Source organism: Eucalyptus grandis, chromosome 5 (assembly GCF_016545825.1).
Source record: "Eucalyptus grandis isolate ANBG69807.140 chromosome 5, ASM1654582v1, whole genome shotgun sequence".
NCBI lineage: Eukaryota > Viridiplantae > Streptophyta > Magnoliopsida > Myrtales > Myrtaceae > Eucalyptus > Eucalyptus grandis.
Window position 1 is genome coordinate 29,925,387 of NC_052616.1, and position 15,774 is coordinate 29,941,160.

A 15,774-nucleotide genomic window follows, 5' to 3' on the forward strand; every position below is an offset into this window, starting at 1 on the left:
TGTGATAGAACATCTACACTGTGGAATCAAGGCAAAGCTGTCTTGTAACTTCTCTTTTGATCATAGTGAAATCCAGTGGTGGGCTGTCATGCGGAAGAGTGGACGTAGGCTTGGAATAAGCCGAACCACTATAAATCCTGTGTTCAATTTTTTCTCTCTCTCTACCTCGATCGTATTTCATTTTGTTAATTAAGAGAGAATTTCCATTATATCGATTGCCTCGAATCGCTTCCATATCTCGATAAATTGTTTGGGCACCTATTCACCCCCCTCTAGGTGTTTATACTAGCTATCTCAATAAGTTCATGAGATTGCTTTCATTTATATATTTTTTTTGTTTTCTCTACGAACTGTGATTGATGTGTTCGCTGATCGCGCCTTAGTTTCTGTTCTGATATTAGGTGAAGAACTTCAGAGCTGATGAACTAATGGAATTTTATAAGGTGGGTCCTCAATAGCTGCTCCTTTTAACGGTCTTTTTATAACTTGCTTATTCAGTGTGCTAGTTGATATTTTCCTGTAAATGAAGAATTATGTAATAGTTCCTCATTTTTGTCATGTTGTTTTACCTATTTTTCGCTACTTTGTTGCGCCGATTTGAAATTGAAGAAGTTCTTGCACATAATAGAGAACTCGCCTGTGTTCCCTATTATCTATGATTCGAAGAGGTATCTTGGTTTCTTCATACAATCTTCTTTGTAATGTGAGTTCCATGTATAAATATGAAGTGTGTATATTGATGTTAAAGGAAAATAATAAATAACCACTTAAATGTAATGACATGTTGACTTAGTTTTGATTCAACAATTGCCACCTAAGTCATTAATATTGCAACCTTGAGTTATTTGGGGGTTGATCGATGCAATGGGTTCAATTTGGAAAGAGAAAATAATCTAGGCCTTCAAGCATCTTCTGCCACGTTAAGCCACTAAGTGCTTGGTCTGGTTTATGAGTTGAAGTGAGATCAACTATTCTATTTAGGTGTCACTAATGGTCTCAAAAGCACTAGAGTTGCCTGGGCAGGCACCCAATGTGGCAACTTCAAAAGCACCTCAAGTAAGGCTGGTCATTCTCTGAGGCATTCCCTCAAGGAAAAAGATGAAATTAGGTCATGTTCTTCAACCCTTCTTGTTCCTTTCTCTAAACAAAACTGAGAAAGGAGGTATATTATTTTAGTAAAAGGGCGAAGTTTTTAGAAAAGCAACTGTTGACTCTACATTAGCACAGTCAGAGACTTCCAGAGCCTAGTCTTATGCCTACAACGTTACTTTTAAGAGAGCCAGGGAAAAAGGTGAAAATGTGTAGTCTTCTATACATCTTTGCTTTCCTTTGAACATTGTCTTTCCTATGTACACCTTTACACCGAACTTAGCAGTCCATTCTTATTTCATCTCTCTCTCCACCGGTTGCTAGGTACCATATCAGGAAAAAGAACTTTTGCATGCGGTGTCACAAAATTTGATATGGGAAAGCAAGTGCCTAATGTCAATAAGAAAGATGCTACAATGTAGTACAAAAATTCTTGATTAGCTGTGGACTGATGTTTATTGGTAATGTATTAATTAGGCAACAACCAATTATGGTTGACCATTAAGCTGTTTATCCTGTTTGAACAGGGGTCAGCTTTTTAAAAAGATTGGTTTTGAATTTTTTTTGCACATGGGGTTCTAATCTAGCTCATTCAGGTTCAATGATATTTGGTTACTCCAGTTGCGGATAGATTACACTGTTGCCATTGGCTTCACAATTTTGGTTCCCATTGAATATGCTCAATGTGAACAAATTGTAGTGACTATTTAGCTGTCATAGCCAAACAAGTGTGGGCAAAGTGATGCTTCATCCACTTTTTGGGTGTCTTGCAATCAACAATTTGACAGATATTTGTGATGTATAGTCTGATTGATTAGCGAGCATCTACATTGACTGAAATGATACAGTTGGCTAAGCTTCTTATCGCCAATTATCAATAGTGCACATTCGGCAATAACTTTAAAGACAAAAAATGTTCTCATTGAATGTACTGCGACGGACTTAACAAAGGCTAAGATAGTTCTAAATACAATGGTGAGCATACTCAATTGTTTGTCCTTTTCTCTACACCCATCCTTCTGTATAGAGGACTAATGTGGGCAAGTGTTTTCCTTTAGGTGACAATCTTCTCAGCATACTGTGGGAAGAAGTATGAAATTGAACCAGTTGAAGTGATATACTCTAATGGGCAGTCATTCGTTTATCCTGATTTGTCCCTATACAATATGGAAGTGTCCTTATCTTATGTCAATAATTCAATTGGAGTCGCCTTGAAAGCTGAAGAGGTATTGTGAATATTCATTTCAAGCTGGAGTTTAAATGTTTGCATTAGGTGGATGTGAGCTTATATTAGAGTTGGTTGGTTATATTATTCTCTCATCATTGTTTTATTTATTGCGTGGCCATCTCTCTCGCTCGCTCTCTCTCTATCACTCCCCTGAATGGAATGCAGTGGTCGTCTTTGTATCTCTCACGGGTGTGCGTGAGATGGAGAATCAATTACGGCGGTCTTAAGTGACCATTGCAATGGAAACGACCGCCACCATGGGGGTCGTTGTGGTGTTGGTGTCACTCGCCATCGAGGAGGACGTGGCTGTTGTCCTAGAGTTTCAAGGGTAGTCATCAGGCCTAGGTTTTCTTTTTGTTTGTTTAATTTCTTTTCTAATCCTAGTATTTTATATTGTAATTTTTCAGTAATTTATATTAGAAAGCATCTGTAGTGCGTACGATTATATATGAAATGAGTCATCGGATAAGTGATTTGATATAAAGAAGTTTGAGGATTGTAATTTTCAATTCCTCATTTTGTTCCATCTAACTCCATGCTGCCCTCTGGTCAAACATAGCTCGATCCAATTTTAGAACGGAGAGATCTCAATCTGAGATTGTCAACTTTGTTTCGTTCAAATAGAGATAAGGGTAAAAAAGGGACTCTTGATGATAACAACGTAAGAAGAGAAACGAAAGAGAAGACCTATTTGATTTTCTTTAGATATTCACTGAAGAAAAAGAAAGAAAAATTGAAGGGAATCGGTCACTTTGTATTCGATTTGAGCAGAGAAAAGGAAAAACAGTTTTGGTTTAGGACAAAGAAGGAGGAAAAACTCAAATGATTTTATGTCCCCTTGGCAGTCCTTCCTATCTGACGGGAGACCAAACCATTGCTGAACTTGGAGGCGTGCCGCCATCGCTGCCCGTGGCGGTGGTAGGTGGCAACCGCTGGTAGAGAGGGCTGAAATGCAGCAACATATCACGCTTGAGAGGTTTCGGATTTCCCTTTCTTGCATTTTTCCGCTTAAAGGACACACAAGAAGGCGCTGAACCAAATCATGAACCCACTTAGGCAAAGCAACTGCTATAATCATACGGGCTAATCATGGGTGTGGTTCTGGGGGGATTTACATAACAAGCTCGGATCTACTCAAAAAGTCCTCATCTCCTAGCCAATTATTCTAGTATCTTACACCATTTTAGACCACGGAACGAGAAACAAAGGCGAACCCCGATGCAGGAAATCAATCGAGAGTCGCAAAGAAGAGAATCAACCTATGCCAAAACTCGGGACAGCAAAAATCCCGCCTTCATCTTCGTCCTTGATGCTTTGCATCTCCTGCTCTTGTCGAGGGTTTGTACCCCACACGATCCAAAGCTCCCAGAGGTTTCGGATTTCCCTTTCCTGCGTTTTTAACACACTGCTTCCGGTGCCAACGGGAGGAGCGGCGGGGGCGGGGGTAAATAGGCATGTGATGCATAGGAACCAGAACAGGGAACCCAGCGGCAAGGGTTCTGCAACACAACAGTTAAAATTGGTATTAGGCGACATGCAAAAAGATAGCAGCAGAAACTTATATGCTAATTTCTATCATAAATTTCTCTTCAATTTTCCTTCCATGAAGGAGAAGAGGAAATTTCTAGGAACTGATAAACAGCAGGTGGCTCAACCAAGTACACAGAATGTTTATAACTGACCAAGACTATGCTACTTGACAAATGAAAGAACCAAAAGCTTGAAACAGCTCACGATGACTTCAAAGATTTGATGACCTCTAGCACAAAATCTTGCTAATTCAAAACAAACATGATGGTGCATGAGATGAAGGAGAGGCTCCTAAAATTCAAACACATCAATCATCTATCATCTACTTACACCAGATATCACGATAACCATCACCGAAGAACACCTTACAAGCAAAATGCACTGCTAGTAACCTTTAGTTTACTCTTTAAAATAGTTCATTCACCTTGCAACATGGGGTAATAAATATGCACAGTAACATATCATCGGTATTTCCTACATCTGGATTGAAGTTAATATTCTAATCAGAACATATTTGAACATATCAAGCAGAAAAATGGTGGTAATTGAGATTGAAAAGCTTAGTGACTGATTTCAAGGTTCAAGACGCATACCCGAGAGCAAGGCAAACTCCTGCTTGGCCACACTAGCACCACACGCATTGCTCTCCAAACTAAAACTCAACTCAACTGACCTCAAGATTCATTAAATCTACACATCGTTGCCTCCCTCTAAACAGAGAAGATACCACAAATAAAGCACATGAAAATTTGCTCACGCTCGACCATGGAAACGAAACACTTTGAGCCAAAACCTTCAACGAGAGAAAGCACATTGGACTGGAATGCCAGGAGGGCAGAATCTATGAGGTATCCGCAGATCGCAGATTGTGGTGTAGAACTTAGAGAGGCGATGTCCTACATGAGCTGCCTTCTAATTCCCAGTAGTTGCTTGGTAAGTACGCACCAGCAGCCCTACTCCTATGCATATGCCAAGCCCAATTCCAACTCCAACTCTTACTCCGGCATTGAACCATGAGAGTTCACCATCTTTGTATTTCATGAGTTCCGACCTCCGCCAGTACATGCTGTAGTCCTCATCAAACAGTACATGAGTATTCTGCAAGATTTATTGCCAAGTTAATAGGGAAGAGCAAATAAAAGCTACAGAAATTAGCAACAACAAGATGGATAAATACCTGCATTCCAGGTCTCAATATAAGAACACTCCTTCCATAACGATCATGAAAACTTGCTCTGTATACTTTTCCAATTTCACCTTCAATAGCAACTTCTTCCTGTTTTAGTAAGCATCACATTGTCAAATGGAAGCATTATTCAGCATCCCAATAAGTACTATTGCATGTCTAACACAACCTGCTCATTAGCCATATTGTCAACTAAAACAGTTTAAATGATGATTTTGGAAACAGCATGAGTGAAAAAATATACTGGGACACTTATTGTCCCTTGAACAATAAACTCTCCAACACCTAATGCTTCATGTCACTGCATCATGGCAGTCTCATAGAAGACACAAAAAATGAGAGCCACTCAATTATTGTTGACTAACACCAATCCTGCATTCGCATTCATTCACAAAATCAGTTCTTTTCCATACCAGGAACTTAGTCTAAGAAATAAAATTAATTATCAGGTCAACACAATAGTTAGGGTAACAAGGATCAGATGTTTACTGAAGTTTAACAGGCAACAACCATCGGCATAAATTATCTATCACAATACTCGTGCAGGTATTCATTCACTGGGACACTTAGCCATCTTACCCAGCTGATTTCCTCAGGCTTAAAAGCTGATCTCCATTTCAGCATCTCATCTAACATTTTCTTTGCTTTATCTATGTTCCAGTTTCAAGCTTCCAAGTATCTCCTCAAGCACGCATCATCACAATACTTAAACTTCACCCGGAGAGTGGTCCCATAGCTTTCTTAAGCTCATTCACCTACATGCAAATGGACTTAAAATGTAACTGTATTTCTCCTATATTATGGGAAGGAACATTGATTATTATTCCACAACTCTAGAAAATCGATGCATCATGAGACATTAAACACATATATGAAAGGGGTACAAATAAGGGGGTGTATTGACGGTAAAGTATTATCTACAAAAAGGGCCACTTCATGGTTTCTCATGGCTAGAAAAAGTACCGACTTAGGTCAACCACATGGTCAGCCATGGAAATCAAATAAATATGAGCAATCGATCAAGGGGATACACTCTACAAAATGTCCAGTCCTTACAAGCGCTGTAACTTTGAAATCTTAATTACTTTAGATTCGAACTGCAGTGAGTCACCTTTCTCACTGTGGTGAGAGTTACTCCATCGACGAAACATGATGCCTGAAGCCACAAAAATTGAAGGAATTAATAATATATCTTTAAAGAACTATTGATGGCCTACTATAGAAGTAACAACTCACACCATATAAGAACATGTACAAATATTCAAAAGACTAGGAATGAGAGCATATTTCCTATAGGTAAAACAAACGGGAAAATAAATTACAGAGACAAATGGAGCCTTCGCTCTCTAGTCCCTAATAGAACAAAAAAGGAAGGGCAAGAGAACTAAGCCCTCAATTTTAAGGAAAGAACAATCTAATAATTGAGCAATGTAGATGTATTGCAATTCAACCACATTGATGCTATAGTGCAAAAAGTAAAGCCCATATATAGGATAGGCGACACTGCAACATCAACCACCAATAGTGTCACTGTGCTTGAAGCTGTAAAACAATTGCAGCTCCCCCGAAGAAAACATGCTCTCAAATTCTTAATTTGCGAGATATTCATGAACTAGAACCAATGTGCACATTGCATACGCGTATCCAGACAGATTAAAAAAATTCCCAAGAAAGCACTAGAAATGCTACAAGAAAAATACCAAATTTGTCTCCATCGCCATACGCCGGAAGCTTCGTTCTATCGCATTCGGTTCTCCATATCAATCACAACTCCATCGGAATCATCGTCCTCGAATCATCGCCTACAATTTCCCGATCAGCGCTACGCACGCTCTCGCTTAAAGCGTCCTCTTTGCCCTCTCCGTTAACCACAATCGACGGCGGCCTATCCGGCGAAGCCTTCTTGACCTGCGGCCTCCTGCTCCCAGAACTAGTAGTCATCCACACACGAAACAAAAAAAAAATGAGAATCTCGAACACGAGCCATGGAAACTGAGGAAATCAGCCAGCTAGCGGAGCACCTGAGGCCCCGCTGCCGCATCTTGCGGGAGGCGTGGAGAAGCCGACGGCGAGGGCTGGGGAAGCGAAGGTCCACGGAAGCTCAAGTCCTCCGGCACGGCCCGCTCAGCCCGGCTCGGCAAGCACGTGGACATCGTCGTCCTTCATTAGGATGTTCTCGATCTCGTTGAACCACGAGAGCCCCGAGTCTGGAGACGAACAAGCGTCGATGACGTCGCCCGATGACGTCGCCGGCCTCAGGGAGGTCGCGGGAAGAAGCCGTCGAGGTTGATGTGAGACATCACGTCGTCCTCCATATGCAACTCCAGATCCACCATCAGAACACTAGGGAAAAAAAAGTGGGGGAAAAAGAAGATGAAGGCGACAATGGGAGATCTCTACAAAAACATCTGATTTGCTCGTGGTGGTTCGCCGGTCCTCTCGCCGGTTCGGTGTGGTGGTTCGTTGGTTGCTGGCGGTGGTTCGCCGGTCTGGGAGGGTAGAGTGAGAGATTTCGTCGGAGAGAGAGAGAGGCACGAAGAAAGAGACTCATAAGAAGAAACGCTCAGTCAGTCCGTCCGAAAATTTTTCAAAATGGCGCCTGAGACGAGGACACATGTCGTCGTCCTACCGCCTTCTCATTTGCACGCTCGAAAGCGAGACGTTTCAGCCACTTGGGATATTCTCCTCTATTGAAGTAAAATTTTGACTTTCGGGGGGGCTGACGTACAAAACATGAAATCTGGCCTTCCCACGTGTCTGGAAGACGTGGATAAAACAACTTTTCCGGAAGATGATCCGGCACAACCACTTGAAGCAGCTTCTTCAATTTTGATAAATCAGGCAACTCTTTCAAGGAATCGCATTCCCAAAAAGATAATACCTCTAATGATTCCAATTTCTCCGGACCTCGAATCTCCATTAGCCCAAGGCAACCATCCATTTCCAACCTTTGGAGCCCCTCTAATCTTGATACCAAAAGCCACTCAAGCATTGCAGTATTTATGAAACACAAATGACGGAGTTTCTTCAGTTGCTGTCCAAGCATATCATTGAATTCGACTTCCCTCAGCCGACAATTAACAAGGCACAAACTGGACAGATTTGTCAAATTGGAAAAGAGTGACCTTCCCATGGGTGACTTCAAATCATATAAAATCAATTTTCTAAGACTGGATGGAAGCCCCATTAGAGATCATGTGTCAACACAAGTTATCTCAAGAATATCAAGCCACGAAAGAGTAGCCAAATTAATCGGAGGAAATGTGACATCTCCAATGACAATTGTCAATCTCTCTAGATTAGATAATCCCTCGATCCACTCTATCTTTGGAACTCCTTGTCTAAATTCTGACAACCTAGGAGTATCACCCTATATATGAAGACTAAGTAAGTTAGTTAGGTATGATAGGTCAAGGGCTGTCCACAATAATTGAGATTAGATCTTTAACTCCTTCAAACTCACAGGGAGCTCTGGCAACTGTTCAAGTTCATCACATTGATCCAAAAGAAGTTCTTGGAGATAAGAAAGCTTACTCATAGTCGTGGGCAATCTCTTAATCTTGCTCTTTGTCAAACTTAGGTCTATAATTCCACTTGGAATTGCTTCCCCCCTATTTTCACATAACCTCGCATGCCAATATATAAGAATCTTTAGTATCCTTATGTCCTTTGGTAGCTCTCTAATTACACATTTGTTTATATGTAATTCCCTCAACTGTTTGAGATCTCCAATAGAAGCAGGTAATTCTGTGATATCCGTGCCTTTTAAACTTAGCGTCAACAAAGACTCTAGCCCTCCTATTTGGTTCGGTAGCTTCTTTATAGGAGTATGATTAAGGTCCATGTACCTCAACTTTTTAAGATTCTCAATAGAAACAGGTAATTTTTTTATTTTTGTCCAATCCAAATATAGCTCAAGCAAAGATTCTAATTTTCCTATTGTGTTCAGTAGCTTCTTTATTGGAGTTCCTCCAAGACTCATCTTCCTCAACATTTTAAGATTTCCAATGGAGTTTGGAAGTGTTCTAAGCAAAGAACAATTATGTAAAGACAAATATGTTAGACGCGTCATTCCTCCAATGGAATGATGAAGTTCTCGAATGTGCATCCCTCTTATGTGCAGCTTTGACAATGATTTTAGACTACCAAATACAAAAGACACTGGACAAAGGTCACAATTGTCCCTCTTCGAGGATTCACAAGAGCTGATTTCCAAGTGCTTCAGGTGCTCTAGTTTAGAGAGAGAGCCATCAACCACTAGCAAGTTTGTACTTTGTCGAATAACCAATTTCTTCAAATTCAAATATTTTGAGAAGTCAAGAGTCCTTTTTAAGCCCGAATCAGAATTAATTTCTATAACTTTCAAATTCTTGCTCATCTGAAAAAACAAACAACGGATCAGCCAAGTCAAGAATGGAAAATTAGTAAGTTTAGTTAGCGAGACAAATGTGAGAAAAAGTAAACTGCATGATATAATGTTTGTACCAGGCATGACCCCCATCTAGCCCAATCTTCAGTAATATTATTTCCCGAAAGGTTGAGCACGACTAAGTTCATGAGACACAAATTCGTCGCGTTTAGTTTCGACGGGCAATTACTCCAAGAGAGCCATGTTAACTTCGAGAGAAGATTCTTAAAGTCCCCTACCAAGTTCTTGCACTCTAATTCCAAATATCTTAGATTGGGCAGCTTTGAAAATTCTTCACTTGTGAAACTGTGCTCTTTGCAGAGTCTTGTTAATCTTAGTGCTATGACTTTGTCTGTCCCCTAGTGATAGGAAAAGCATACATAGACATTTAAACTGGATCAAAAACATAATATTGTACAAGTCTAAGGAACTTAATTATGTTCATTAATGAAACACACGTTACTGTTTTCGTTCATACATATTTAAATTGACCATAACAAAGAGTTAATCAAGTTAATCTAACTAGCTCATACAATTGAAAAAGTTCTCTACAATGTGTAAATCATAGTAATATTTCTATTCCATCAATTTAAGCGAATTCCTATCGTGTAATGATAACAAAAAAATTTATTATCTTTGAGCAAAACTGCCTGATAGAAAATATTGCCCACTTGTTTATTTATTTTTTTTTGCAGCACAAAAAACCTCCCATGGTTTTGCAACTTAGAAAAAATGGCCAAACCGAATCCAAAAAAGTCTCGAGTTTATAACCCCATTGCAACTCTACGCATCGAAATCTGCTTGGTGCTGGTGTGTGGAAGCTCGGTTTACTCCAGAGTGTCTCTTTATTCGGTTTCATATGAGTTGTATTACAAGATGAAGACAGGAGCTAGAAAGTCTTAATTGTTGTAGAACTCGTTGCGGATTCTACAAAAAAGATTACAATAAAAATAGGATTTGCTTTCATGATAATAAAGATTAACTAACCGCATAAAAGTCTCTCATATATTGTTTGAAAGCTCTACCGGACTATACACAAAAAGATTGCATGTTACATTCAATTACAAAATCTAAATCTATTACCAAATTTTAGGTAAGGGATCTCATCGCAAAGTAATATTGCTAATGATTTCCAACTTAACAAAAGGGAATAAAATCAGCCTTAAATAGCTTTGATAGCTTAGGAAGTCACAGTGTAGATCCGTTTCCATATATTTTGTTGAACAACCTTGTATTTAAATGTATTCCTAAGATATTTGCTTCCAATAACTTTCACATTGCAACCTTTTAGATGCAATACGTAATGAAATGAAATTACCATCATGAATTCTTATACAAACCTTTTGCCTTTTTTCTTTGCCAAATTAAAAGTTAAACAAAAAAATATACCGGCAAGAAACTAACTCCACAACCTTTGAAAAATGCATGGTTGATTTTTTCCAAAAGAAAATAGTACGGTGACAATAGCTTACCTCTTTCATCCGAACCACATCAGAGGCAATCTTAGGCTCCCACAACCAACTATGCGTCCCTGAAAAATTGATGTCCTCACGCTGAACAATTTCTCTTCCAAGATCTCTAAGTTGATCATGCATCCACAATCTATCATAATTTTTTATCAAAGACATACGAGTCAAGACAAGTAGTTCCCTCGTTGGAAAATAGTTGGAAGCTTTCCATATATAGCACAGATTGAGTCTATCTTCTCCAATGAAGAAACATGCGATATCAAGAAAGATCTCTCTCTGGTGAGGCTCCAACATGTCATAACTGATCTTTAATTTGTTGAAGACTTCCTGGTTGGGCACCAACTCTAACTTCTGCAAAGTGCCTTTCCAAAACTTTTTGCTCTCGCCATAAAGTGAGGCACCGATAACCTCAAGAGCTAAAGGAAGTCCACCTGTTTTGGTCGTAATTTGACTTGAGATATCAACAAAGTCATTTGGTGGTAAATCCATCCCGAAGGCATGTTTACTAAAAAGCTGAAGAGCATGGGAAAAATACATTTCTGTCATTTTATAGATTTGAAACTCTTGAGAATGTGCTTGGAAACTGCTCTCTTTGTCCTTCCTTTGATTGGCAAAAGTTGATGTCCCTTGTTGTAATGATGATTCTACTTCCTGGACCAAACCAATCACTCTTTCCAGCTAGCTTAGAGAGTTGATCCCTATTATCCACGTCATCGAGAACAAGGAGAACTTTCTTACCATGAAATCTTTCTGTAATTGTGTTAATCCCTATATCAACAGAATTGTGGATCCCTAAAGATCCACCTTGGAGAATCTCTGATAACAACTGTTTTTGTAAGTCAACAATTCTACCCTGTTGTGTAGATTCATGAATGTCCAAAAGGAAGCTACAACCTTGAAATTGATTGGAGATTTTATTAAAGACAACACTTGCAAGAGTTGTCTTACCGATACCGCCCATTCCATGGATGACCAGGTAACGAACATCACAAGAACCTTCGTTTAACATGTCCATGATAGCTTCAACATGATCATGAATCCCAACTAAATGATCAGGCAGATTTCGCATTCTTTTCATTAGCTTGGTCAAAACCTCATCAACAATAGTGTTGATGATTTCACCCTGGCTGCCATATTGACATAAGAGTCTAAGCGTGAAACATATGGCAAATGAACTCTTGAGTTGAGAAATATTGTAGACACGAAACTAATGGATTTTTAAATGGGCGAGGCTTTACCAAATGGAAGCTCACTTTCTTTAGTAAAAGGAAATCTCGACTAATGAAAAATTAGATCTATACTCTATTTGGATGAGTGACTTGGGAATAGAAGATAATAATTACTAGGACTGTGATTGGCGGAGTAATTAAAACAAAAAAAAAAAAAAGGGAGAAAATTCTATTCCTTAATATAATCTCACTTTTTATTGCTCGGAAAAAGAAGAACAAAAGCAGATTCCAAAGTCATACTCTTACCTTTTGTCCTTCACGCCCATCCCTTGATTCTTGCAACCTCGGTCAAAGCTTCCCTCCATTGCCAAACCTCATTGTGGCTGAACTTCTTCTGGTGCTTCTTTAGAGCATTGAGGTACAATTGGGTTTTAAGCTTTACATCATCAGGATTTATGTTATAAAAAATGGGTAGGATCACTTTGTCATTTGCTTTGCTGGAGGACTCCAGCATGTGTGTGAGCTCTTGAAGACACCACTTACTGGATGCATAGTTCCTAGAGAAGATGGGCAAGTATATTTTGGAGGATTCGATGGCATGCAAAAGTTCCCCTTCAATCTTTTTGCCCTTTCGGATCTCTTCATCATCTCTGAAAACGCAAACCCCAGCTTTGACTAAGGAGTGATAGAGACAATCGGTGAAATTGAGGCGAGTATCTGGGCCTCTGAAACTCAAAAACACCTCGTATTCAGTCCCCGATGACGAATGGCCATCATCAACACAGGCAGACATGGTCGCTGCGTCTGGTGAATCCTTCTTTCTCTTCATTCTCCTTCAGGTGCTCAAATCTCCACCGGGTTTGATCGCAGCGAGATGTGGATCCTTTCTGAATTTGATGTGGGATTCAAAAAAGCGGCAAAGGCTGGAGAATTGTGATGCTCTTTCGCTGTCTTTATCGGATTTGTTTGCGTTTTCTTCGGCACCGAAAGGAAATAGAATGGCGATGACTTTGGTAAGTCTAGCCAATGGAAGTCTTCCAAGGTGGCGGGGTCCAACTTCATCACGTTACACTGGCAATAAATGAGGTTGCTTTACACTGTTCCTTCTTGGGCGATGGTACCTCATATCTAGAAGTATTGGTTTAAAATTCACATCCACTAAAGCCTAGTGTATATTATACCTCGGTGTTAGTGTTGCGGGCAAATGCTTCAGGCACGCTAGTTCCGTAAAATTTATCCCTGAGTTGACGAAGACTTTAGACTGCCAAGGAAATTTGGTGGTAATCAAGTTGCTTTACATTGACGCGAGTGCCTGACCCTCCGAAAGCTAGACATGGCATTTGCTTGCTTTTTCCCCAGCTTTCAACGACTTTAACTAAAGCCAACCAAGTCTTCCATAGTGGAGGAGTGAAGTCTCCAGCTTTATGGAAAGAGGGACGACACTTTCACATAAGATTCTATTCATTTTCTTGGAATTTCCGGTTATATATGTCTACGGGGTCCACCCACCACCCTATCATAATTGGAAACACGTCTAACATTATTGGGCATTCCTATCCTACCGTGACTTTAACTAAGGCAAAGTGATCAGGCCCAATCAGACGACTGATAATCAACATTAGCGATCGAGTTTTAGGGAGAATGTTTAAGCAAATGATTATTTTTCTTGATCCTTTTCTTATTACGTTATTTTTTTATGTCATTTTCACCTGGATTTTACAACAATGAGACAACAAATATATCCTGAACATGAATGTTTCATTAATCGGTTCACTAAATATGGAGATCAACATTTAGGGATTAGTTTAATAAATTCAAAGTGTAGAGAGAGAGATGCCTAATCAGAGGGTGTTACATACTATGATTTCGGATAGAAGTTTGGACAATTTAGAAGCATCGGCAAGATTTGAGAAACAAAGAGCTAGGATTCGATAGAGGGACTATTCTCCTTAGAGTTGCCTGTTGGTAACTTCTAGACAATGAAAAAATTATCCAATCAGTCAATAACACCCATTGGATATATTGCCAATTAAAAGTTTACATGGAGTTGTTGAATTCAATTGGCAGTATATGTCCAATGATCTCAACAAGCCTAGAATCTGAATTAGCTTAGGGCATTCGGTCAATAACACCCATGGATATGCTTTAAACATGAAATGATTGATTGGAAAGTGTCACAAGCAAATGACAATAAGATTCTACCGTGACTTTCTCGCTTAGTGTAAAGCCAAAAGGGCCATCGAAGTCTTGTAACCTAGGGCACTCTAAAACTTAAGATGACAAGACGATGAAGTTTCCATGCTAATACATTGGGCAATTCTTCAAGATTCTCCACTGAGTTTTAGTGGCTCTCTTACTTAGTCAATTACAAATGTATCACCTGCAACATTTTAAGATTTTGAATGGAAAATGGTAATCCTGCAGTTCTTGTGTTGAACAAGAATGAATTAACCAGTGACTTCAATTGTCCAATTGAGGTTGGAAGCTTTCTTACTTGAGAACACAACAGGTGCAATTGCTTCAGACTAGTTCCTTAGAATGCATCTCTGGAGTTGACAAAGATTTTAGACTACCAAAGACATTTGGTGGTAATCAAGTCGCTTTCCCCTTAGCATCGAAAGAAAAAGAAGAGCAACAACTTCAAGTAAAGCCAACCAAGTCTTCCAAAGTGGAGGAGTAAAGTCTCCAGCTTTATGGAAAGAGAAAGGGCACTTCCACACAAGTTCTATTCATTTTCCTGAAATTCCCTGTTATATATGTATTTAGGGTCCACCCACTGCCCTATCATAATTGAAAACACATCTAACATAACTAGGCATTCCTACCTTGCCGTGACTTAAACCATGGCAAAGTTATCGGCCACTTAAACCATGGCAAAGTTATCGGCCCAATCAGACGGTTGGAGTTTGGACATTTAGAAGGATCAACAAGATTCGAGAAACAAACAACTAGGATTTTAGTAGAGGGACTAATTCTCTCTAGAGTTAGCTGCCGTTAAATTCTGGACGGCGAGTAAAATAATTCTTCTCTCTTCTTTGTGAAGCTCACAACGGCTTCTGTGTCACACGCCAAATCTGTATTTAAAATTTAAGGAATGACCGGCCATTTTTCATGAATAAAAGGACGAAAGGCTTAATCAAAATGAATCATTTCACAAGAAAGGTCCTTACCGGACAAAACCTTGCATTAGATGGAAAACCATAAGGTCCAAAATACCATGAATTTACCATATTAGGAATTTTGAAAATTCAGTCTAATAAGATTGATTCAAATAGCAAAATGAAGAAACCAGCCCCATCATGCGTTCTTCATAAATTCGTCACCCTCCTCCATTCTCGAAATCTGAATGGAAATATAAGGGGATGAGTAAAATCCTGGCTCAGTAAGTGACAATCGCCACTTCTATGGGATCGAGTAATGAATTATGCAACTTTACAATAATTATGCCATACATGAAAATCGCACTCAAGCTTGCATGCAATACGGCTTCTCACAAGCCATTTCAATATCATAAATGGATATAGATATCAAACTCATTGCTCCTATCAAAATACTATGGTCACGCTTCACCAGGTGACAAGGCCCAGAAACTTAATCACCTATAGTTAAGACCCAGAAATCACATTGCCTGTAATTAAGAGCCAAAAATCACATCGCCTGTGATAAAGCACCAGCACAAAACCGATCTGTGAACG

General features: G+C 39.5%; 2 protein-coding genes across 2 annotated transcripts; both read right to left on the reverse strand.

Annotated features, from left to right (window-relative positions):
• Nucleotides 1-4,491: 4,491 nt before the first annotated feature.
• LOC104446785 lies at nt 4,492-5,756 on the reverse strand. Its single transcript, XM_039314104.1, has 3 exons — nt 5,613-5,756; nt 5,025-5,123; nt 4,492-4,945 (listed from the first exon to the last, which is right to left on the reverse strand). Exons 1-3 carry the CDS (start codon nt 5,667-5,669, stop codon nt 4,760-4,762), a joined length of 342 nt encoding a protein of 113 aa, XP_039170038.1. The 5' UTR covers nt 5,670-5,756; the 3' UTR covers nt 4,492-4,759.
• Nucleotides 5,757-11,457: 5,701 nt separating this feature from the next.
• LOC120293819 (TMV resistance protein N-like) lies at nt 11,458-13,177 on the reverse strand. Its single transcript, XM_039313583.1, has 2 exons — nt 12,386-13,177; nt 11,458-12,037 (listed from the first exon to the last, which is right to left on the reverse strand). The coding sequence occupies exons 1-2, from the start codon at nt 12,442-12,444 to the stop codon at nt 11,458-11,460; spliced, it is 639 nt and encodes a 212-aa protein (XP_039169517.1). The 5' UTR covers nt 12,445-13,177.
• Nucleotides 13,178-15,774: the final 2,597 nt, after the last annotated feature.